General features: G+C 44.3%; 1 protein-coding gene across 1 annotated transcript in view; it reads left to right on the top strand.

Annotated features, from left to right (window-relative positions):
• LOC138568813 (polyunsaturated fatty acid lipoxygenase ALOX12-like) overlaps positions 1-26,703 on the top strand; it is a 265,719-nt gene that overhangs the window by 173,293 nt on the left and 65,723 nt on the right. The window contains exon 10 of the mRNA XM_069646585.1: positions 7,925-8,094. Within this exon, the coding sequence (XP_069502686.1) occupies positions 7,925-8,094 (170 nt within the window). The remainder of the gene's footprint in view (positions 1-7,924; positions 8,095-26,703) is intronic.

Here is a 26,703-nt window from a genome sequence, read left to right as displayed (position 1 = left end):
TTTCTTATTCAAATAGCCATCAATATCATCTTTATGTATGGAGAAACCCATTGCTCCCTTTTTAAAGGCAACTTGAAAAGCATTAGTACGGTTGTCCACTCTATCTTTGCATAACATACATTTGCTAGGTAGAAGAACTAAGAGCTCCTCCGTTGTGTTATGCAAATTATTGACACAGAACAAGTGTTCTATATCTTGCTAAGAATGTTTAGCGCTGAATTGAGACACCAATTTCAAAACTTTGTGTAAAAATACATCCTGCTAGCGCACTTGATTACCATTATTAGAGGGAACCACAAGGGCCAGAGGGTCTGCTCGTTGAAAGGTCCTCATATATTGCCAAAATACACAGGTTAACCATGAGTGGTTGCTGATATCAGTAAATGATATATTTTACAGGAGGAGCAATTTGCAAATAAAAAGAATGAGACATGGATGCAATTACGAGTGAGCTACTACTCCCTCTGTGCCAGGCTACCATCTGGCTTCCATAATCCTCATTCAAACATTCCCACATGAGAAGACTCCAAATTTTCATCAGTTTCTCCCGGTCCCTCCCCCACCACTCTTAATTATATCCTTATTTGAGTGTGCCACACTATTTAAACTGGAAAATCCAAATCTGTGCAATCACTGCGCCGGCCATAATTCCAACTGCAATTATGGCATGGTACAGTGATCCTGAAAACCTCACCTCTTACCCATCCCCCACTTAACTTTACTTGGGCGCACTCCTGTGTGCACTGCCGACATCCTTGTACCCCTGCGGCATCAGCACGTCTCACTTAACATGCGGCGGTGCTGAGGCGGCAGTCTTTTCTTTTTTTATCTTATCCCCCGCTTACTGCAACCCCGACCCGCGTTACTGCACCTAAGATGAGTGGGGTGCACCCCTACAGCCCCAGCTCTGCTTGGGTGCAGTAATGAGGGTCAGGATTTTTCTACCGCGCTCAGGCAGTTTCAGTAATTTTGCCACAATTGTGGTGACATTATGGTATGATTCCAAAATTCCAAGGGACATGTCTGCTGCTAGCCAGAAATAGCTATTTAAATCCCCTGGAATCGTGATTTTATCTAAGTGGCCCTCTGAATACCATTATGCAAGTATGCAGTTTATCAAATAAAACAACCGCAGAATGAGGCTGGATTCCAGTGCACATTTATGACCAGCATTTCATCAAAAATCTGTCATTCACCAGCATATTCTGTCAGGACTGACTAGTTTCATAACAGGAAGAGTAACTAGATTAACATTGTGCCTTTAGAGCTGGCTGGGTTAGTTGTGCTTTCAGAACTGGCTGGTTTAGTAACAGGAAGAGTTTGTTCATAGAATTAACATTGTGCTTGCCCAAGTCAAGATGGAGTGAAAGAAACTTAATCTGATTGGTTAAAGAAACAATGATATGTTTGGTTGCCTGATTGGTGGAGAGGACAATGGGTTTGATTCTTGGGAGATGAGCAAGATTCTAAACTGCCTTTCATCCAGAGAAATTCAGTGGCTGGTTGTGTATTAGTTAAGCTCCTTAAGTAAGACCTTTCCAGAGCTCAGAAAATCTACCAAAGAAGTAAGAATATCGTTTGCTGATCCAATTTGAACAAGAAGTCATCAGGTGGGATCGTTCTTTTAAAGATTTTGAAATTGTCACAGTGAACTTTCATTTTCTTTTATAAGAAAACTTAAGAGTAAAAAGGTTTCAAGTTCATTTGAGAAAAGAGACATTACAGTTAAAGTTATTATAAGGAAAACAAGCTTGAAGATTGTGCGTAGGATTTTAAAGTTGATTAACTGCGTGTAATGTTCTTCAAGACTGTTTAATGTGTGCGCGAGCTCGCAAGTTGTCGTTTGCGTGTTCTTTTTAAAGTGCGTGTACATTTTTTACGTGAAAGACGTTTCCTGAGAAAGCGCGTGTGGTTTGCGATAGAGCGCGTGCCAAAAAGAATTGCGCGTGTACATTTTTCACGTGAAAGTCGTTTCCTGAGAAAGCGCGTGTGGTTTGCGATAGAGCGCGTGCCAAAAAGAATTGCGCGTGTGAATTTTAGCGCGTGTACATTTTTTTCACGTGAAAGTCGTTTCCTGAGAAAGCGCGTGTGGTTTTGCGATAGAGCGCGTGCCTAAAAGAATTGCGCAAGTTAACTTTAATGCGTGTATATTTTTACGCGAAATACGTCTCAAGAGAAAGCGCGTGTTGGGTTGCGATAGAGCGCAAGTCCATTTTTATCAGCGCATGTTATTTTTTATCGCGTTTACGTATTTTTTCACGCGCGCGGGTTTGTAAAATAATCGCGTGTGTATTTTACACGCGAGGACAATTCTTCACGTCTTCTGATTTCACGTGTTTATCGCACACGCTAGTAAAGGAAGAAACTATACGTTCTTTGTGTAAATGTGTAAATAAGGAAAAAACAATTCACACGCAGGAAGAAAGCAGTATTCCAGGAAGTTATAATTTAAAGTAATCTATGCAAATAGAACTCAATGTTTTCAGAGAAAGACTGCAATTTATGTAAGCATTGAAAACTACATAAGATCAGAAGAACTTTGAAGTAAGAAGAATATCTAATTCTGAAAAGATGTTGCAAAGGCCATCACTTTAGGATTCTAAAGAGACTAGGTTGGCTTGAACTATTTGCACAATACAAGATATATTTACAAGATATTCCACAAAGATTACTAACCTCTAAGTCTTTTACTGAGGTTTAAGAGGTAAAGAGTTTAGAATTTATTTAGCATAAGTTAGAAAAGAAGTTTTCTTATTATATTAGTAACCTGGTGTATTTGTTTATCACAGATACCAGAGCCTACCAGACGGTTGAAGGGCAGCTGTGTCTCCGTTGTTATTTTCTCCAAATTCCCCTTTCCCTTTCTTGGGGTTTTCAGCTCAGCTTATATTTAAGGGTTGAGAGGTGAACTCCTGGTGAGGGTCTGTGGGGCCAGCATCAACTCCTGTGGAATTCAGTCAAGCCGGACCCTGACATATTCTTAATGCCAGTAGATAACCACACTTTATATTAGTTATCTGGGATGAGTCTCCCTGAGAGTTATCCAGGGCTTTGACTAAGCTGTTCTTCAGCCTAACCCTTAGGCCCTATTCAACTTATTTAGTGTGGAAGGGGAAGCCATGCATGATTAATGGACTGATTAGCCAGGTTTCTTGTGATAATATCAAGTGATATTTAGTTTGGAATGGGTTGGGGCTTGTCTGTTTAAAAATCACAATCGCATTTAGGTGTGCTCACATCCTGCATTACTTTGTGACATCCACCTAGCTGCCTGTGTGTTAGGTCAGAACTGTGCACTGCAGCATCCCCCGCTTGTCTCTCTGCCTTTCGCTTCCTTTTTCTTTCTCGGAGATGGCACTCTCCATCTGCTACACTATCACCTATCCACCCTCTCTCCCAAAATCTGGATGGAAAAAGCATAAAAAAGACATCCTTGCTGCAAACCTTGACCTCCCAATTGCAGACACCTATGTCCGTGCATCCTCCAGAGATATATTCACTGACATCCTTTTCCCTGTCCCATCCCTGTACTTATGGACTTCTCATCTCTACTCTCTCCCCTTACTCTTGCACTGCCATTAATGGCGGCACCAAGTGGGAAGTCCTCTTGCAGGCTTCTTCTCATCTCCCTGCTGCATTAATGTTTACTTCACAGGCACCATCCTGATTCAAGGCCCTCGGGTCAACCTCCTGCTCTTTGGGCAGATCCTGCTGTCTCCAATCAACTTGCTTCCTTTTCCTGCCTCTCCCCCTACTTCTGCCCCTGCTCCGCAACCTCTGACTGAAGTACCACGCCCCTGTACTCTACCTCAAAAAACTTTCAAAGGCAACAATAGTCTCCACCTGGCAACCCTCAACGCATGCTCAGCCCACAAAAACTCTTCTGACATCTGCTTTCTCCTTACAAACACTGACCTTGACATACTTGCACTCACTGAGACTTGGTTCAATGCCAGCTCAGTCACCTCATTTGATTTCACTCTTACCCTGACGGCTTTAATATCACCTCCAAGCCTTGACATCAATGAGCTGGCGGTGGGGTTGCCTTAATATTCCCTGAGTGGATTCCTTCTTCCATCCTGCCCACTCGGCTCTACTCGTCCTTGGAGAGCCTAGTATACAAATTGGTCATCTCTCCCTCCACCCTGACCATTGCTACTATTTACCGCCTCCAGGCGTCGCCTCTCTGTTTCGCTCTGAGTGGGCTGATTTCTGTTCTTCCTTACTATCTACCACCTCCAACCTGCTACTCCTGCATGACCTTAACATCCCTTTAGACCCCATATGCACAGCATCCACCCTCTTCATTGACCTCTGCACCTCCCTAACCCTCTCTATTCTTCCTTCTGGTCCAACCCACTCTGCCAGACGCATGCTGGATGCCCTCATCCATTCTGACCTCCCTCTCTCATCTTTGGTCATACCGCTCTCTTGGTCTGACCACTCACTTCTCTCCTCCCACCTGGATCCCTATGGCCCTTTGGCAACTCTTCCAAAAGCCTTGTCAACCTCATTCACGAACATCCGTCCAATGAAAGGTGTGTCAGCTGCTACCTTTACTTACGCCTGCATTCCCCTTTGCCCACCCAATTCATTCTACCTCTGAATCTGCTCTCAGCTACCTCTATCTTTTCATTACCAACACCTTTGACATCCTTGCTGCAGTCCTGAGGATCCGCCTGAAACCCTCCTCCAGGCCTAACACCTGGTAAGACTCGTAACTTTCAGACCAAAAACATAAGTGCAGGGCTGCAGAACGGAAGTGGCAAACTTCAGGTTCCCCCTCTGACAAACTGGCCTGCCGCCTGCTCCGAAAGCATTACATACTCTCTATCCATGCCAGAAAAAGGGCCCACATTCAGGCACAAGTATCTGGCGCATCCACAAAACGGCTGAACTCTTCAAAATCTGCAGGGAACTTGCCAACACTGTCCAAAGTATCCTCTGTCCCTACTTCTTCCCAGGCCCTTTGCTATGCACTCGCCACTTACTTCACCCCCAAAACATATTGAACAGCTTCGTCAGGCACTCTTCCAAACCATATCTCCCCCTCTTGCCTTCCCTGACCACTCGCCCTTCTCCTGCCTCCTTTTCCTCCTTCGCCTCTGTCTCTTCGAAACAGGTTGCCCATTCCTCATCCAGAACCATCTGGGACAAAATGTCTTGCCCCTTCTCTCGCTGATCTTTGTAATCACTCCTTCGCTACGCGTTCTTTTCCATCTTCCCTCAAGCAATCCCTTGTGTCCCTGCTCCTTAACAAAACGTCAGCAGACCCTTCCTGCCCAGCCAACTATCGCCTCATCTCCATCACCCCTTTCCTGAGGAAACGGCTTAAGAAACTGTCCCCCCCCCCAATTTAACTCCCACACTGAACTTGTTGGTGATCTTCAAGACCATCAGTATTGATTCTGAGCAGCCAGAGGCATGGAAACTGCTTGTCTGAATACCTGTGAAAAAACTGCTTGCATCCATTGATTCCAACTCCCCTGCTGTCCTCATCCTTCTTGATCTCTCTTCTGCATTTGACAAAGTGAACCACTCTATCCTCCTAAAAAGGTTCCATGACACCCTTGGTATCTCAGAGCGGGCACTGGACTGGCTTACCTCCTTCCTAAGTCATACTGGGCACCTTCTCCTCTCCTACTTCTGCCTCCACCTGTGGCAGGGCCCTTATACATCCTCGGGGCCCTGACCTCCCACATCTTATCATCCCAGGTGCTGTCTATCCTCTGCACTTGCTTCGGCCCACCCTCCACCACTGGAGTTTGCACTTACCCTTCTTCATAGCACTTCACCAGCTGCTCTCCATGAGCACCACAGCACCTATCCCATACCCCTCTCCCCTCTGCACTTGCACGTTCTGATCACTTGCAAGGCATAGTAGGTTCATCTTCTCCTCTCCATTGTCTCTTCTTATTTGTTGTATCTAATTATTTAACATTGTTTTAATTACATTGTCTATCATCCCAGGTCCCCTTCCTGTTACCCTGTGGGTGCTTTGAAACAGTATTTGCTTCCTGTATAAGCACCTAACAAATGAACAATAAATAATGCCAGGCAATTTAAGCCTGCCATAGCTAGCAACCAAAGAAGGGAAGTGCAGAGACTGTATGGTACTGCAGGCGGAGCTGACACTGATCCAAATGCTGAAGAGAAGCACGCTGTGGAAGCAGTGTGGAGGCAAATCCAGACAGAGAAACCGGGCTGTAGAAGGCCCACCGCGTAAGGCCGCAGGACAAACCAGAAGCAAAGCTGGACACAGCGAAGGTGCACCATTAACCAGGATGCACGCAGAGTCAACAACCTGAAGCAAAAAAGAGAAGGGCAAGAAGCACTTAAAGTACCCTGCGAGTCCAACGAAGATGAATGGGTTACCGGCTTACCTGAAAGTGTATGCTGTGTTATGAAAAAGGTCTGATGGAGCAGGTTGGTCAAGTGCTGAATCAAATCTGTTTGAGTGAGGAATGAGATGGTACAATCCCAACGGGGTAAAGGAGCGTATTGTAGTAGGGATTGGAGATCGTAGGAGAATCCTGAGAAATCAGGAACCCAAAGGCAAGGACCATGGATATTGATCGGACATCGAAGCAGAACCAGACTGAGGCCAACAATTGGGACTTTGTGAGAAACGCTGTACTATATGTTGACTTTTCCTGAGAGACTCCCACAAATGGCCAAGAGTACTCAGAGAGTGATTCCCACTGAAGCAAGCTGAATTTGAGGTTCTTTATTGCTAAGCATTTCACTTTTGAGTTATCCCATGCACTTTTATCTGACTCATGTTATTTCCTGTAAAAACCTACTAAAACACTTCAGCTTGACACAAATCTAGTCTGTCTTCTGTTACCCACTCTAGTACATTTTGTGACAAGCCAATAAGTGGAACGTAAAGTGTATATTGTTAGAACAAGCTACATACGCCCAACACCAGAAACAGACACTGTTCAGAAAAGTGGGTGTGGAAGACGGAGTAGTATTTTATTGTAGAAGGGAAACATTTTCTTACTTGCACATCCTAGTGCTTAATAACAAGCTTAGTTGTGGATGAGACCAAGGTTCTTCCTTGGTGTGGAAACCCCTCTAATAAACAAACATAACCACACATTACTTTTGCTGCCAAAGTATTCAAAAGATTTTCCTCTAAGCCGACCTATGTTTGCACGCACTGCACCAGGGCTTTGAATTAAGCAAATCGACCATGAATTCACTGTACATTTAGATGAGCTCAGATAATGTGGTTGTATGATAATGCAGAGTTTTTAATACTTGTTGCATGTCTTGTGGTTAAATTTGCTGTGTGTAACATGGTCTTCAAATGGCCTGTATGTGTTCCGCATGTGAGCAAGCACAGATGGTGAAAGAGGATCAAGGATCATAGGTACAGGCTGCTCCGGCAGTATCGGCAGCACTGACCCTTGAAGTAAGATCATCTTCTGTAGGAGGCACTCAACAGTCTCTTTTCTTTGCAAATCCTACGGTCAGAGCAGAGTATTGAATACCTGTACTATACTGCATGCCGTCTACAGCAGCACAGCTGAGCTCAGCCTCACACCGGCCTCCTCACCCACCCAACGCTGTGCTACCCCTTCACTTCTTGCACATGTTTCTTTAACATCTGCTATGGAGACCATTCTAGTTGATCAGAGTGCATCTCGGAATTGGCTGTTGCTGTGCATCTGTTTCAGTTGGTATTTTTGTTTTAACCAGTAGACCTTTTCCATGGAGATCTATAGCCCAATTTCCAACAACCCATTAACTTCACCTGGATTCAGTAGAAACCGTGTATAACTAAATAATGGGGATGCCCACTAAAGTTGGTATCAATCTAGTCGGGGATGGGGGTCGAATCCCCTCGCAATGTTTGTGTTGTAATACCAGCTGATATAGGCTGGTTTTGATCAGTGCTCGCATGTTTGTCCCACAGGTGGTCTCGACGGGTGGAGAGGGCTTCCTTCAGGTGGCACAGAGGGAATATGTCAAACTCACCTATGAATCGCTCTGCCTCCCGGAAGATGTGTGCAGCCGTGGCGTGGAGGGAATACAAGATTACTTCTACATGCAGGATGGACTCCGACTGTGGGGCATAGTACAGAGGTAATCACATTTTGTTTTTTTTAATCAGTGTTACTGACTATTGTAATGTGTAAAACTGTGGCATGCAGGTCTAGTGACTGCCCCCTGGGAATGGTGGAGCACTTATGAACTTTAGCTGCCCTTTTGGGACTGACCAGTTGCTGGCTTGGCGGTTTCATGCCATTATTACAGCTGTGAGTGTCTCCTCGGCACAAAAATAGCATTTTATGTGTCATATACTATACATTTTGTTATCCTAAACCCATTTCCCCCATGCACTGCTATTTTTGTTTTTTGTGTTTGTACAAACGAGCAATTGATTATGAAAAATAAGGCATTGACTAGCATGGATTTACTGCAACAAAGTGTTCCAAATGCTAATGGCTCGAGTGGAATACTTTGTTGCGGTAAGTCCAATTGCTTAATAAATGTATTTGATGAGAAACCGAGTTACATCGTGATCTTGGGATGATGGTTTTAATAAGTCTAATTGTTGCTTTTAGTGAGAAAAATGAAGACTTGTTTTGGAGGATGAATTTTAGAGGATTAATTTATTTTTGTAAATTTGTTTTAAGGAAAATGTTTAATTCATTGCCCTTCACATATAAAATATATATAAAGTTGTGTGAAAACGTTTCTAATAAGCCAATAATGCAAATAGAGGTATATTTTTAAAAATGTATATTTTTGCACTACAGAGATCAAGTGCTGGGGTAATTTTAAGTTTTGGCGTTTGGTAGTGTTTAATAATATGAACTTACTTATCAATACTTGAGAAAATCAAATTGGTTCCATATACATGCGCAGGCATATAACTGGCATTTAACAGTGTAACAAAAATGAGTAACATGTAGTGACTGATATGCCAAAGAGCTTTTTATTCCAGAACTGATTGTGCTGACGCGTGTTTCGACCTTGTCAGTCTTTTTCAAGGCACAAAAGAAAATGTTTTATCTGTGATGAAAATAAAGTAAAAATAACATTTGTCTATATAGGTGTTAAATTGAAAGTAACCATAAACATAACCCATTGTGTAAACTAAAAACACAAAGTATGACCACATTGCATATCATGGTGTTCATACATTGGTAAAGAGTAGCATAAGGGGGTGGAGCAGGGAGGATAGATTAAAAAAAAAAAACAGAAAATGAAAAGAGAAACTGAAAAAAAACGTTAATTTCAGATTCCATAAATATATTACCGTCAATCTGTATGAGAACCTTTCACTTTGGTATTGACTTGCTACGATCAGACGTGCATTTACTGTTACTGATTAAATGCCATTTTTTTTCATAATATGTTTATCTCAAATCATTCATGATCCTTTGAGCCTAAAGTAAATCTATTGCATTAATCTCAAAGACAGGAAATCATCCAAGTGATCACATAACGAATGCCATGTGTAAAAGCAAGAAATGCCATTGATTAATTGATCTTGAAATAGAATAATACTTAACAAAATTGGGACCAGAGAAGCCAAAGTGAGTGTGTTCAGGGCACTGAAAGCCAAAAACTAATAAGGTGGGAAATATGCCATACGTTTGATTCATCCTTACCCGTGACTCACATGTGTCCTGGCTAGTTAGCCTAGTAAAATGTCCATTTTGGTATCTGGTAAGTAACAAGTATGCTGACGCTGTAAATAACCCCAAAAATGCTTGAATAAACAGAAGTCCTGTATTATGTCATTTCTCCCTAGCTTTTTACCAATGGGACAACAATTCATGCATCGTGGTTTAAAAAGCAGGAGATAGAATTGTGTAATTTTGTTGATATGGAGACACCACGTGTAAGCGGCTGCACCTGATAAAGCAGTACATTGACATTAGTTAATGAGAAGTCTCTGGTATCCAGAGGGGATAGAGTTACACATGTATACTGCGTATAGGTGCCAACAAACGATTGTGATTCAATAAGAGCATAGTTGCTCAAAAGCCGATGAGTAATTGAACACTGCGTGTACGGGACGAAGGGTCCATATAAGGATAGCAGAACCAGAATAAGGATAAAGCTCTATTTACTATAATGCATTCATTCAAAATGTGTTTGGTGCAGTTTTCTTCATTGGAATAGCATATTGCCAATTGCTTGAAAAAAACAAATAAATTAAATTGTTACGGTTGCTGTTAAAGTAACGATGCACAGACAATCATGTTCTTCATCAGAGAAAAATATAATATTGATCTGACCAGCTAGCATTGCGGGTACGCCTGAGTCCAGCGACCCTGCCCTAATATGGCATGTACGATTGGAGGAGATGCAGCACAAACTGAACGGGTGGCCTAAAATGATAACGCTAATTGAGTCGGGTGATGTTGCCGTGAGGATGTCATGTGTCAATATGTCTCAGAGCGTTGGCAAGAAGTTCTTAAAGCAATAGAATTCCGGTCTCGGCGGCTGTAATTTGTTTGAAGAAATATATTAATAAGGCTTGATAGATATCTGTGCTGCTTAATAGTATGCGTCTGAAATCATAAATGCTACAATTACCCTGCGTGCTCAGCTGGTGCTGAGAAAATATTGTCATTTAAATGAGCTCACTGTGTGGGTTAGTTAATCGACCCTTCGATAGTATATATTTAAGTGGAATATAATAGTGTTTCACTAGATATAAGTTATACATAGGTGTAAGCAATTGTTTACATTGAAACAGTATAGCGCCTTATATGAATGATGTCAATTCGAATGAGTGATGCTCATAAATCACAGATTTGACCACAGTGATCAGATTCTAGAATCATCAAGGTAACATGATAGGTGGCATGCATTAGGATATATGAGATTAATGACCTTTGCATAAAGTGAGATTTAACATATTAGCGCCCCATATCTGAACACTAATTGTGACATTGGCCAATACTGGGAAGTGGCTACAATGCCCATCATACCACTCATCGAGGCTGATCCATCAATGACTGCGAAGGATTTCATAATGTGTTCTCCCTACAGAGCTAATCGGGGTGAGGTACACCTCAGATATTATTACGCTCATCTGGTCTCTTCGGAGGTGTTGGGGCACAGGTGCAGCCCTCCCGGGGGTGAGGTCGTTCACGTCCGACTTCGCCCTGTGCGCTTATGTGGTGACTGGTGGTAATAGGTGATGCTGCTCGGGACTGCTCCTGCATGGAGAATAGGGGGTGTGAGTATGCCAGCTTGTGCGCTTGATCCCCTTCCAGACCCCTTCTCCCAAACCGTGGTACCCCTGGGATGCCCTGTCCCTGGAAAGCTCACCTGTTGATTAGTTTTGGCGAAACTCCGTCCTGCTGCTTCTGGCAGGGACGCTTGTATGATCTGGACAGCGATCCTTCACTGGTCCCTTGCACATCGTAGTCAAGTCCTGCTGCGACTAAGCAACTATACTTCAGGTATGTGTTCCTGTTTGCCTTTGTCTTTCCTCGTCTGTTTTTGTTGTATTGAAAAGTTTGTTGTCTTGAATTGCTGTCCGTTTCACTTTTGATGTTTGCTCTTTTGCTTTCTTCCCTTGCATGTGATGTTGCTGGCCCAGCAGAAGCTGCGGAGCTCGAGGCGGCAGCCGGAGTGAACGAGGAACGAAGCTGCAGCGGTACAGTAGCCGGTAAGTTGTTAACTAGGGTGTGCGCAGGGTTCAAATGCGGTGTGGCCCTAGGACGGATGTTCTAACCTTGTCCTTCTTCAAAAGGTTTCGAGTTGGCAGATGCGGAGCGCGGTGCTGCGGTGTCGGGATCAGGATCAAGATCACTGGATGTCAGGAGATGAGTCTGCAGATAAAGCACTGGTTTCCTGGAGGTGAGTATGCAGGAGAACGCCTGGTAAAGGTAAGTAAACTGGTCCAAGCAGCGGTGAGCGTCATGTCGAACGCAAGTGCACAGTAACGTGAAGCACCGGCCTTAAGGATGGAGCAGCTTGTATAGCTGAGCTTCTGAAGCCACGCCCACCAGGTTCAGCTTGCATGCCACACCTGATGACACTGCACATGAAGACCAGGCCTAGGGAGCCACACCCGATGAGTCATCACACGAGGATGTATCAGCTCCTGGAAAGTTCTTGTTAAATAAAAGCACTCCTGCACTGAAATAGTGTTCCTGCTCACATCTCTAAATGAGCCTGGTGCCAAAGGTGCCAGGACTGAGTCCCGCCAGGGCCCCTGTTTTTATGGGTCCCAAAGGGACATAAGTGAGTCAAGTGACCCATTGCCCCAATCGCTAAATGGTGTGGTTTTTGTGTTCTGGGGCTTGTGTCCATGACAGATATCAAGAAAATGTGCACAATTGGACAAACAAATCATAGCCAGCAATTGTTATGGAAAATGAGAGGTTCAAACGTTAGTGTTGTAACATTGTAATACAGTAGTGGTTGAGATTGGATCTCAAAGACGCGTTAGATCAGTACTGGTAATGTTGCAAATCATAGAAACTAATCTCGGAAAAAAAGGATCCAGAACAGCATTGTGGGGTACACAGCAAATTGACAGAAATCAGTTACCACATTTGTAAAAGTCTGTGACATTGCTTTTCAGACAATTCATTTCAACTCGTGATTCGGTTTAAGAAAGGAGGGACTCAATTTATCCTTTAAGGTCAAGGACATGGAGAAGATCATTCTAGGTCGATAGGCAATATATTTATTTAAGTCTGGATCTAACGTAAGTGGATGCCAGTGTTTGAGTAGCTTGTAAAGGCAATCACGATCATGTGAGAATTTTGTTATGAAGCTGACACCTTGAGATACTTCTTGCTTAGGCAAAGGTTTCTTGTTCAGCAAGGTGTCCCTTTGGAGAAGATTTGTTTTGGTAAATGCATTCTGTATGCATTGAGGCGAGTACCCCCTTTCCTTAAACCTACGCTCATGTTAATAACACTCTTGTGTGTGTTTCTTGAGAGCTACAATTCCTTTTTGTACAGTGGAATTCACCAGCAGGGATGTTATTAATTACAATTTTTTTGTGACCGTTAGTTGCTCAAAGCGTTGAGCTGACTTCTGTCGACTTTCTGTATGTTCTTGTGTGTAACATGATATTTTCAATATAGATCTTGAGATGAAGAAAGTCAATGGTATTTACATCTATACTGCCAGGGAACTCGATGCCAAAGGAGTTCTTGTTGAGAGATTGCAAGAATGAGTCAAATTTTATCAATGGAGCCATTCCAGATTATCAGATCATCAATACATCTTTTCCTTAGAAACACCTCTGACAAAATCATGGGAGCTGTGAATATATGTACTTTCGTAGAAACCCATAAATAGGTTGGCCAGGGAACGTACATATTTTGCTCCCATGGAAACACCTTTCGTCTATACATAATATTGCTTGTCAAATAGAAATTGATTGTGATCTAATGTGTATCGTAAATATGATTTGAGCATATCAATATGGGTGCTGTGTGATGCAGAATAGTTAAGGAAACACAATCTATGGTGTCTATTGCTAAGTGGTGCTTAATCGAAGTGTACACTGACTTCACGTCTAGTGTCGCTTGTTTGTATTGTGATTTCCATAGTACCTTGTTTAGAATTGCAACGGTTTGTGTGGAGTCTTTGAGATAAGAGGATAGTAGTGGAACCAAGTCTTTAATGGTTAGATCAGTGTACTCTGATAATACCTCTATTGCCCAACCCAAAACACTCATTATGGTGCGAACATCAGGGAGAGTCATAGTGCTTTTGTACTTTAGGTAGAAAGTACACTGTCAGTATGACGAGATTAGGTCTAATGAGGAAATCTTGTTCTTGATCCGTTAGGCTGCCTTTGGAGTGCCATTCATTAATTAGAGAAATAAGATCTTCAAGGTTTTCCTAGTAGGATTTCCAGTGAGCTTTCGATAGCAACCCGGTATGTCCAGGTGTTTGGCTGCCATTAGTACATAGTCTGTTCTGTTCAAAATAACTATATTACCGCGTTTGTCCGCCTCTTTTATAACAATATTGGTATCTTGAGCTAGATTATTCAAGAAAACCCTTTATTCTCCAGCATGGGGTCTGGCATGGATTCACATGCTCATGAATATTCCCCATTGTCAGGCTGGGAATCCTTGGTAAAAATAAAATCAGTTTCAGTTGCGTTTCTGAACTGTCTTTCTCCTATAAACCAATCACTTAGCTCTGGGTCATACTGCCCCCAGCCAATGACTGCCCTTTACCTAAGCCCCTCCTCTGGCAGCCATCTTCAGATTTTTACTGCACATTCAAGTGTTGTAAGTCCTTGTGCTTCGCTCTTAAAGCTTTTTGCTGCGTTTTTTGCGAGTTAAATTCTATTTTTCGGTCAATAGAGCGCTTGTGCTCTATCGAACATCCTTCTGACTGATGGCAACCCGTTTTTTTCAGATTTTTCAGCGCCCCACGTGGATCATGTCGGACGAGAAGGACGGTGCTTCCTTCAAGCTTTGCGGAATGTGTACATGGACGACAATCATTCCCATTGCCTGTACTGCCAACACCCTACGCATAAGGAGGAACATTGTGTGATTTGTAGTGGCTTCACGAAGCGCACGTTGAAGGATCGGTACCAACAGCTGGAGTCGTGGCTGCAGTCCAAGGCCTCTGCCCGAGGTGGCACCCAGGGGCATGTCTCTGGATCGGGCAAATCCTAGCGGGATTTGAGAGTGGCCCACCCGTGGACGTCCAACACAAGGCCAAGCACTGCAAGTGCTTTGAGAGCGGCCCACCTGTGGGGGCTCAACACAAGGCCAAGCACCACGAGTCCACTTCCATTGGGGGTCGCCTCTACCACGGGTCCCGCGACAATCCGGTCACGATGGTCATCGGCATCTATCTTCAGCCACCACTCTGGACCGTCGTCCAAGAGGAATTCGGCTTTCCGGGGAAGCTGAGAGAAAATCTGGAGAAGGCCAAGCGGGAGAAGGCCAGGCAGGGTGCAGGGACCGACCTACCCGCGGCAGAAAAGGCCAAGGGAGACAATGATTCAGACAAGGCCCCAAAGGAGAAGGCCAAGCAGGACAAGGTGTCTGAGGCGGCCAGGAAGGACCAGGTCAAACCGTACAAGGATCCAGCCTCTCTAAATCCCAGGTGCACCAGGTGAGATTGTCATCCTCCCTCGAGGTGGTGGTGGTGTCGCTTTCGAAGACCGTAGGGGTGGACCCGCAGGGTGTCCTGATGATGGCCAGGGTGTCTCTTCCTCCCAGGAGGGAGGCTTCGAGCATACCTGTTGAGAAGACCCCGGAGAAGAGGATACCGGACCTCAACATGAGACCGACCCCTCTGGACCCAAAGAAAGGGGGGAGGGTTGTAAAGGGGGGGGGGGGGTTGAACGCTTACAGGGAACAGACAGTTATTTGGCTTATGATGATAAGACCATCCTGTCCGTCCCGCTCCTGGACAATGTTTGGGATGACTTGCTGGCTCTGGTGAAGAACCCTGCTACGGCTCCAGCGAGGAGGGACTAGCTGGAGAAAAAGTATGGGGTGCCGGACTCGACACCCAAGTGTTTACGGTCTCAACCGTCGCCGGACTCGGTTGTCTCGGCGGCCGCCAGAAAGAAGTCATCGGGCTCGGCGTTCTCTTCTTCCTCCACCCCTGCGGACAACGAGGGGAAGAAGTTGGATTCGATGGCTAGAAAGGTTATCTACTCACTGGTGATGACGGTCAAGGCTGCCAACGCCCTCGCGTTTGTGGCCAGATTGGACCAAGAGCTGTGGTTTAAGTTGGCTCTGCTAATGGATTCCCCCCCCCCTCGCGACCAGCATGTTGAGGCTTTGGAGATCCTTCATGAAGGCGAGGTGGCGTCGGATCACACCATCACTGTGGCCCTGGACATCGCGGACACAGGGTCTGCCAAATGGGAAATGGAGTCTGTCTTCGCCGTCGTGGCTGGCTCAAGGCCACCAACTTTAGACAGGAGGTCCAGACAAGGGTTTTGGACATGCCCTTTGATCGAGACAACCTGTTCGGGAAGACTGTGTATGAATCTTTACAGGCCGTCAAGATGGACACGGAGACGGCAAGTGCCCTAGGCACCCTGCAGCAATGTCGGATGTCCTTGTGTTCCTCAGGAGGGTCTTTCAGGTCATCGAAGGGTTTCGGTGGGGGTGCTTCCTCTTTCTGCCAACTCTCCCGCTCCTCGACTCAGGAAGCCAACAGTGGTTGATTCAAGGCCTTCGGGGGTGGATGCTGTCGTCTTCAGGAACCGCTGGGTAGCTTGTCGACCTACAAACGGGATTGTATTGGCCAAGGCGTTGGGCCCCCACCCATGCACCACGGTGGGAAGGCCGGGTGGCGAACCTTGTTGGTGTGTGGGAGACCATCTCCACAGATAGATGGGTGCTGGATGCTCTCGCCCACGGGCACACTTGGGAATTTATCAAAAGTGCCTGATAATACCATCCGTGACCCGACAGGAAAACCACATCCCTCAACTGCCGCTGGATGTTTGGGCCATGTTGCAAAATGGGGTGACAGAGCTTGTCCCACAGCGACTCCGGGGCTCTGGGGTATACTCAATGTACATCCTTGTAAAGAAGAAGACCGGGGGCTGGAGGCCCATTCTAGGCTTGCGACGGCTCAACAAGAACATAAAGTCCCATAAATTCAGGATGGTCAGGCTACAGCACGTGCTCGGCCAGCTGGAGGAAGAGGACTTTCTGTCATCATTGGATCTGTAGGACACGTACTTCCACATCCCCATAAACAAAGGTCACCGCAAGTTTCTGCGCTTCGTCGTTCAGGGGAAGCATTATCAGTTCAAGGCACTTCCCTTTGGACTGAAGGTCAGAGTCTTCACCAAGTGCTTGGCGCCGGTGGCGGCCCACCTGCGACTGCAAGGGATCCACATCTACCCCTACCTGGACAAGTGGCTCATCTGGGCCCAAGCCAAGGGACATCGCCGTCGAGCACACAAAGCGGACCGTCCAGCTGCTGACAGATCTGGGGTTCTCCGTGAATTATGCAAAATCCTGCTTAACTCCATCGCAGGACGCTCTGTTCCTGGGATGCAAGCCCAACACAGTGTCATTCCTGGCGTCACAATCGGAGGAAAGGATATCGGCCATCTTGGGCAAGGTGCAACTGCTGTTGGCACTGAAGATCGCCATGGTGAGGACCATCAAGTCGCTGCTCAGCATGTCTTTGTGCATATACCTGGTTCAGCTCTGCAGGTTGTGAATGCGGCCCCCAGAGTAGTTCCTCAACGCCTGTTGGGTCCAGGTGTCCAGAAGCTTCCAGAACAGGATCGCCCTCGACGAGGAGTTCCGACAGGCGATCAGATGGTGGGACATATGCTCCAATATCAGCAGGTGGCATGGATTTCCATATCCCCTCCTCCCTGTACCAGGAGACGTCACAACAGATGCATCTCTGAAAGGATGGGGATCCCACACCGGACGTCTTCACGCTGGAGACCTATGGCTGCCGGAAGGGAAGACTCTATACATAAACGTACCGGAACTACGGGCAGTGTTCTGGGCCCTCAAGACATTTCTACTGTCCCTCAAGGGCAAGGTGGTGAGGGTCTTCACGGACATTACCACCACAATGTTTTACATCTGGAAGCAGGGGGGCTCCAGATCCCCAGCACTCTCCAGGGAGGCACACAACTTGTGGCACTGGGCCGTCGCTCAGGGGATGTTCCTCATTCTATTCCACCTGGTAGGATTGCAGAACACTGTTGCTGATTCTCTCAGCAGGGAGCTTCGCTCTTGCCATGAGTGGGAATTTCGGCAGGACCAAGTGGACAACCTGTTCGGCAAATGGGGCAATCCCGATATCGATCTGTTTGCGATGGTGACAAAGTGCTGGAGGTTCTCCAGCAGGTTCCCCCAGCTGAGGAGCATGGGGGACGCATTCTCATTCCCCTGGGACGGCCTGTTTCTGTATGCATTCGTCCCCCCATTCCTGTTGCTTCTTCAAGTCATCAATCAACTCAGATGGTACCAGTGCAGGATGATCCTCATTGCACCAGCGTGCCTGAGGCATATTTGGTACCCGGACCTTCTCAACATGTCGACGTCCCCTCTGGTCAAGCTTCCAGTGGTCACAGATCTTCTTGCCAGGGAAGAAGGCGCAATACTGCACCACGACTCAGAATGGCTGAACCTGAAGGCCTGGCTCCTGCAGAATTAAAGTTTGGGGGTTACGATTTTCCAGCGGACTGCAAGGAGGTGCTTGCCAAGGCTAGGGCGTTGTCTACTTTAAAATGCTACGGACACAAACGGTAGAGATTCGCTATTTGGTGCCGTTCACAGATGATAGACCATCTGAGGGTCAAGGGCTCCTCAAGTGCTGCCAGATTTGCTGTCTTTGGCTAAATTGGGGCTGGCTCACGCCTCCATCAAGGTGCATCTAGCGGCTATTTCCTGTTACACAAGATCTCCAGGACGATCCTCTTTGTGGCACCGTCTAGTCAAGGAATTCATCAAGGGACTGTTCTGTTCGTTCCTGCCAGTGAAGGCGCCGGCGTGGGAACTCACTAAGTGCTGACTAGGCTCATGGGCATAGGCCCCCATTCGAACCTATGCATACAGCTTTGCTTAAGTATGTCGTGGTCATCACCTGTGCACGACGAGTGGGTGAGATCCAGGCCCTGTCCTGCAATGATCAAGACTACACTTTTCAGACACAATATGATGGTGACAGCACATTTTTAAGTGTTAAGACACCAATTAGTACACCGGGTACCTCAGATGTAGACTCGGAGGCTGAGAACCCCACTAATCTAGAATCGGGAGAAGCTAGTACTGTCTCCAAGTCACAAACGAACAGAAGATTTAGCCGAGATTAAGAGATACAAAAAAGGTCATCAGTACAATTACAACACATCTTTCAAACCAGTCAGATTTCAAGTTCCTTTAGGGCACAATATTATAACAACAAAAACCTCTTTAGAGGAAGACTAGGAAGAGGATCAGGGAGCAAACACAGGAAATCATCCAAACAAAAGTCTAACGAGGTCAAGCACGAGATCCTTGAAGGACCAGTCTGCCCTAAAGACATAGTCATCAACTTATCCAACAGCTCACTTACAGAGTGAGGTTGCACTACTCAATAGGGGACTATCGTTTGCTCCTAGCAGGATGGCAGACATGATTTGAATTCCAAGTTGATCTCAACAAATTTTGTAAGAAAATTTAAATTGTTTCTTTTTTTCAGAATCAAGTCACCATGTATCAACCATCAGTGCCTCAAGAACGAACCTCTTGGTGCTCTTACCATAGCTGACATTGAAGTTGCTTTCCCTCACTACAGACAGACCTCAGACCGAAGCAGAAATCTGACAAGAGTTAGGAATTCATCAAAGGAATTTAGAATTTCAAGAACTTAAACAAAATTCTTAATGTAATGCTTCATTGGGCAGTGAAACTGTTATTGATACATTTTAGAAAGCAGTCACCACAGACATCCATAACTATATGGACCATGCAAATGGTGTTTATAAAAGCCTAAGACGTAATCTTACCAAAAAAGAAAGGGTTTCCTTGAATAATCTGGCTCATGATACCAACATTGTTATGAAAGAGGTAGACAAAGGTGTTAGTCTGTTCTGTTCAAAATAACTATTATGTACTAATGGCAGCCAAACACCTGGACATACCAGGATGCTATTGAAAGCTCACCGACAATCCTAATAGGCAAACCATTGATCTTATTTCTCTCATTAATTAATCAAGAATGAGCATTTCCCATTAGACCTAATCCTGTCATACCGACGATGTACTTTCTACTTAAAGTACTCAAGCACTATCACTCTCTCCCTAATGTTCGCCTCATAATGAGTGGTGTGGGTTGGGCAACAGAGGGATTATCAGAGTACATTGATGCAGCCATTAAAGACTTGGTTCCACTACTACTGTCTTATCCCGAATACTCCACACACACCCTTTTAATTCTAAACAAGGTACTATGGAAATCACAATACAAACTAGCTACACTAGACGTCAAGCCATTGCACACTTCGATTAAGCACAATTTAGCAATAGACACCATAGATTTCGTTTTCCGTAACTATTCTACATCACACAGCACCTATATTGATATGTTGAAATCATTTTTACGATTCACATTAGATCACAATCCATCTCTATTTGACAAGTAATATTCTGTACGGACGAAGGGTGTTGCCATGGGAGCAAAATAAGTGCCCCCCCCCCCATGTGAACCTATTTATGGGTTTCTATGGAAGCACATATATTCACAGCTCCCATGATTTTGTCACAGTGGTGTTTCTATGCAAAAGATGTATTGATCTGGTAATCTGCAATGGCTCCATTGATCAATTTGACTTATTCTTGCAATCTCTCAACAAGAACTCCTTTGGCATCGAGTTCACTGGCAGTATAGATATAAATACTATTGACTTTCTTGATCTCAAGATCTATATTTAAAAATGACATGTTGCACACCCGGACATACAGAAAACGGACAGCAATCAACTCGACACTTCACACAACTAGCTGTCACAAAACAACTGTAATTAATAACATCCCTGCTGGTGATTGCACTGTGCAAAAAGGAATTGTAGCTCTCAAGAAACACACACGTGTGATTTACTTGGGTGTAGGCGTAAGGAAAGGTGTACTTACCTCAATGAGTACAGAATGCACTTTCCAAAACAAATCTTCTCCAACGGGATGCCTTGCTGAACAAGAAACCTTTTCCTAAGCAAGAAATATCTCAAGGTGTCAGCTTCATAACGAAATTCTCACATGATAGTGATTGCCTTTACAAGCTACTCAACAAACACTGGCATCCACTTACGTTAGATCCAGACTCATATAAATATATTGCCAAACGACCTAGAATGATCTTCAAGTCCAAGACCTTAAAGGATAAATTGAGTCCTTCCTTTCTTAAACCGAATCACGAGTTGAAATGAATTGGCTGAAAGGCAATGTCATAGGCTTTTACTAATGTGGTACCTGTAATTTCTGTCAATTTGCTCTGTCCCCCACTATGCTGTTCAAATGTCACAGTGGCTTAAAATTTGAGATATGTGACTTCCTAAACTGCAGATCCAAGTACTTTGTTTATGAAATTGTAGGTGTCTGTGACAAAGTGTACATTGGGAGGCACCATCCATGAGCTACGGATTCAGATACGTGAGCATTTAACTTAAACTGTCAAGATCCGAAATTGCCTCTGGCAGTCCACTGGCAAGCCAACCATCAAATGGCTAATAAGAAAGACATCCGATTTGTGGGCATGCAGCAAGCACAACCTCACACAAGAGGAGGAGACCGCCAACTTTGTTACACAGCTGGAGTTGCGCATGATTTACAAATTGCGGTGTACCGGCCTTGATCTTAATAGCGATCATGAACTGAGTATCTTTCGATGAGCTGCAACATTACCTTTATTGATCTAACGTGTCTCTGTGATCCAGTTCCAACCACTACTTTATTATAATGTTACAACACTAACGTTTGAGCTCTCTCTCATTTTGCATAACAATTGCTGGCTACCTGTCAATGATTTGTTTGTCCAATTGTGGGACTTTTCTTGATTTCTGAGGTATACCTCACCCTGATTAGCTCTGTAGGGAGAACACATTCTGAAATCCTTCAGTTATTGATGGATCAGCCTAGATGAGTGGTATGATGGGCATTGTAGTCCCTTCCCAGTATTGGCCAATGTCAAAATTAGCACTGCTATAAGTGTTTAGATGTGGGGCCCTAATATGTTAAATATTTCACTTTATGCAAAGGTCATTAATCTCATCCTAATGCATACCACCTGTCCTGTTACCTTGATTCTAGAATATGATAACTGTGGCCAAATCTTACAAGTATGCGAGTTATGAGCATCACTCATTCGAATGTGCTTCATTCATACATACAAGGTGCTATATTGTTTCAATGTAAACACAAATGTGTATAACTTCTATTTAGTCAAACACTATTATATACCACTTAAATAAATACTATCAACGGGTCGATTACCTAACCCACATACACTGAGCTCATTTAAATGACATTACTTTTGATAATATTTTCTCAGCACCAACTGAGCATGTAGGGTAATTGGAGCATTTGTGATTTCAGATGCATACTATTAGGCAACACAGATATCTATCAAGCCTTATCATTAATATATTTCTTCACACAAATTATGGTCGCCGAGACCGGAACACTATTGTTTTAAGAAATCCTTCTTGCTAACGCTCTACTGAGATATTGACACATGACATCCTCACGGCAGTGTCACCTGACTCAATTAGCATTATCATTTTGGCCACCCGTTCGTGCTGCATCTCCTCCGATTGTACACGCCAGACGAGAGCAGGGTCGCTGGACTCGGGCGTATCCGCAGTGCTAACTGGTGAGACCCGTATTATTATATTTTTCTCCGATGAAGAACATGACTTTGTCTGCGCATCGTTATGATACCAGCAACTGTAACAAGTTACATTTTTTGTTTTTTGAAGCAGTTGGCATTATGCTATTCCCATGAAGATAAACGCACCACACGCATTTTGAATAAATGCATGATGGAAAATAGAGCTTTCTCATTAGTATGGTACTCCTATCCTTATAGGGACCTTTCGTCCCGTACATGCAGCGTTCAATTACTCACTGTTTTTTTAGCAACTATGCTCTTATTGAATCACTTAATCGTTGTTTCTGTTGGCACCTATACACAGTATGCATGTCAACTCACTGCTTTATCAGGTGCAGCCTCTTACAAGTGGTGTCGCCATATCAACAAAATTACAAATTGCTTTTCAACCATTATGCATGAATTGGTAAAAAGCTAGGGAGAAATGACATAATACAGGACTTGTGTTTATTCAAGCATTTGTTGGGGTTATTTACAGCGTCATCATACTTGTTACTTACCAGATACCAAAATGGACATTTTACTAGGCTAACTAGCCAGGACACATGTGAGTCACGGGTAAGGATGAATCGATCGTATGGCATATTTTCCACCTTATTACTTTTTGGCTTTCAGTTGCCCTGAACACACTCACTTTGGCTTCTCTGGTCCCAATTTTGTTAAGTATTATTATTCTATTTCAAGATCAATGAATCAATGGCATTTGTTATGTGATCACTTGGCTGATTTCTGGTCTTTGAGATTAATGCAATAGATTTACTTTAGGTTCCAAGGATCATGAATGATTTGAGATAAACTTATTATGAACATATGGTATTTAATCGGTTACAGTAAATCCACGTCTGATCATAGCAAGTCAATACCGGAGTGAAAGGTTCTCGTACATTTTGACGGTTATATGTTTATGGAATCTTCATTGACTTACACAATTTAATGGGTTTTTTTCAGTTTCTCTTAAATTTTTTTTTTATCTATCCTCCCTGCTCTCCCCCACCCCCCCTATCCTCCTCTTTACCAATTAATGAACACCATAATCTGTAATGTGGTCATACTTTGTGTTTTTGTTTGCACAATGGGTTATGTTTACTTTCAATGTAACACCTATATGAGAAAATCACCTTTACTTATCAATACTTGTTTGTTCGAGTCTTTAGTGGTCATTCTCTGGCCGCACCCGTTAGCACCCATATCAAGTAGGCAGAGCACCTTAGAGAATTCTTTTTGTTTGCAAAAAAAATATATATATTATAATAATTTCATATATTAAAAACAATGGCAAACTCATGCATACAAAAATTGAAGGCAGGACTTTATCTGGATAAAGATCTGTGTGGGTCAACGTAGAGGGTCTGCAATACCACAGTCCAGCCATATGCATATTTGCACATACTGCAAAAATCAGATCTTCTGGAGGACAGTAGACGGGTATAGTTTTGCTGTAGTGAAGTGAAACAACAAAATCTAAAATGTACGTGGAATGATGCAAATGTCTCTTGGGGTGGCATTCAGATACGCGCCTAGATCCCCGTTTCCTGTTGCTGGTAGAGAGAGAGAGAGAGAGAGAGAGAAAATATATATATATATGCCTGGCCAGATGTTAAATGGAGAGAGTCATCTGAGGCTATATGGAGATAAAGCCATGAGTAGTTCAGAGGAATGGAGTAGGAAGCCAGCCTTATATTTCGGTGTAAGCATAAAAGGAATGATAAGGAGGAACATTAACAAAAAAAAATGTTTATTAAGTGCATGTGGTTTAAAGCAACCTTTCACATTAAGCATTTAAAGATAAATTAACAATACGTAGATATAAAAGCATTCTATTACACACATAAAATGCGTACAATCCAATTCCAATATCTGTTACAACTGAGACAATAAATTAATTCTTTAAAAGATAAGAAATACTCTGTCAATACTTAATCACTCTAAATTCTTTGATATGTGATAATAACATATATCAATTCATATATGATCAGAAATAGCCAATTTGTCTATCAAAGTTGCAAAATTTGGCATATCCCTTGCTATATAAGGGGCGCAGAGTGACGCATTGTGTAAGCACATGGTGCACTGTTTCGACTTTTCTATCACAGTATCTAGATAGTCGCTGGTCCCTAGGTGTATCCCTCCATGCTCCAGTGTTTCTCAATACAGGCAAAATATCGTATCGTAGGTGTGATATAAAGTGTATAAACTCTGGTGATCGAATTTTGGTTAAGTAGCTACGAGGGATCTCTGTGAAATGGCTTTGTTGTGCGTAACGTGGATATTTACGTTGCACAGCTAGGTGGCACAGAGATTTTATGCAATCTGAATGTCTGTATTTCTTCTCATATCCTGACTAAATAAACCAACTGTCTCAGGTAATCCTCTAATTCCGATATCATTTAAAATGATTAAGCACCTCCATCTCCATAGCTTTAAACTGGGTGCTACTGCTTTTCCTTTGGGCATGTTCCAAACTAAGACTCAATAGAGCTCTTTTCTGGGTTTTCAAATCTCAGATTAGCCCAAAACCTGCACTCTGATACCTTCCAAACGGAGTGCAGTGACTGCATTCCTAGCTCCAATCTGATCACCTCCACTGGTACTGCCCCCAGTAGTCCCAGGGGCGAACGAAGAATCTTAGCTTCCAATACCGTTAACCAATGGACTGCTTTTTGTAGGGAAGACTTCTGAGGGCATGCAATATTGCAGGTGTTAGAGGAATGCTGTAGGACCTGAGCTTAGCCTCAATGAAAGAACCAGCTAGGCTATCGATGACCCTCCTGATGGACAGCCATTTCATCCAAGCCTTTGATGGAATTGTCAGCCAAATAGGCGAAAGAGGGTTTCTCTCTGATGTGTTTTCCCAGTTATTTATATTCCTTTATCAGCCCAGTCGCCAGATGAAATGCCAGGCTACCATAGGCTTTCTTCCCTATAGTCCCGATCTTGGTTTTATCGACATTAAGGTATCAAGGGAACGTTGCAGTGCCATTGTATTGCACCGCGTTGTTCGCTTATGTAAGGCAGTGGATTTCCTTGCTACCAAATTGTGGAGGAAAGTTCTTGATAGACTTCAACATTTTTGCAAAATCTGAGACAGTTATTATAAAGCAGGGGGGAAAATGCACTCCTTTAGCCCTCTATTGGTAGGGAATGGCCCGCTGAGATTTCCCTCTTGCGAGAGCCGAACCCTTACATATGTGTTGCCATAAAGCAATTTAAGGAAATACAAAATAGATGGATCTATGCCCCATCTCCATAGTTTATCCCAACGTTGAGTCGGTTGACACAGTTAAACACAGAACTAAAGTCTACGAAACAAATATAAAGTGCTGAGTTATAATCCTGTAAAGTATCTGAAATCAGGGTGAGTAGATGTCATGATGCCTACCTCTAAGGAGCCAGGCCGGGCCCAGCAACCCCAGAGGCAGACATCATTTTCCCCAGGGAAGTCTCAGCGGGCCCAAGTTGGGGCCCTTTGGACTCAGTCCTGGCGCCTTAGGCGCCAGGCTCATAGCGGACCCCAGTCCTGGCGCCTTAGGCGCCAGGCTCATAGAAGAGGATATGTGTTTAAGTGCTTGGGTGCACACTTACCTGATGCAGACCTTGCTGCTTCATCCAGGCCCTCTTGAGGCCTGAATGGGACTACTTTACCTGTAGGACTACTTCACCACCCGGGTGTGGTCGGGGAAGGATACATACCTGATTGGTGGAAGGATACATACCAGGAACTTCTTCCAATGCTATTTAAACCCCACCCGAACAGCCACACGTGCTTCGCGTTGTTCTGCACCTAGCAGCTGGACGCTCACCGTGTCAGCTCCTGCATCCTGACTTCAGCCACGCCTGCCAGCACCCTGGGACACCTGCAAGGGGAGAAAGGAAGAAAATAGGAGAAGAAAAGCCCTTACCTGCTAAATCTGCATCCCAGAGTCATTTCTCCAACGGCCCTGAAAAGGAAGACCTCATTTTAAAGGCATTTCGTTTCGATCGCTGCAGCGCTGCATTTTACTCACCTTGGCAAGGCGCTTCCATCTTCAGCAGCGATCTTCGGGATTCAGCTACGCCCCGGCGCCTAGAGGAAAAAAGACCAGAACAAAGGTGAGAGGGAGAAAAGGAATAAGGAAAGCTCAGTTTCCTTTTAAGTCTTACCTGTTGGATTATTCCCACTGCATTTCTGGTCCTGCCGCTTCCTGGCATCTCCGGACCCCGGCCCCTATGGGGAAAAAAGACAAAGACATTGAATGAGCGAATGCAAAGACATTACCTGAGCGCTCATCCAGAACTGTTTCACTTCGGGTCGGCGCCATATCTCCGGCACTCCGAACCCCGGCCCCTAAGGGGAAAAAAGACATAAGTATTAGCGCTTGCTGCAATTAGGCA

The sequence above is a fragment of the Ambystoma mexicanum genome, chromosome 1p, assembly GCF_040938575.1.
Source record: "Ambystoma mexicanum isolate Mex_15411 chromosome 1p, UKY_AmexF1_1, whole genome shotgun sequence".
NCBI lineage: Eukaryota > Metazoa > Chordata > Amphibia > Caudata > Ambystomatidae > Ambystoma > Ambystoma mexicanum.
Note: the sequence above shows the minus strand (reverse complement) of the source record. Positions and strands in the feature narration are given on the sequence as shown.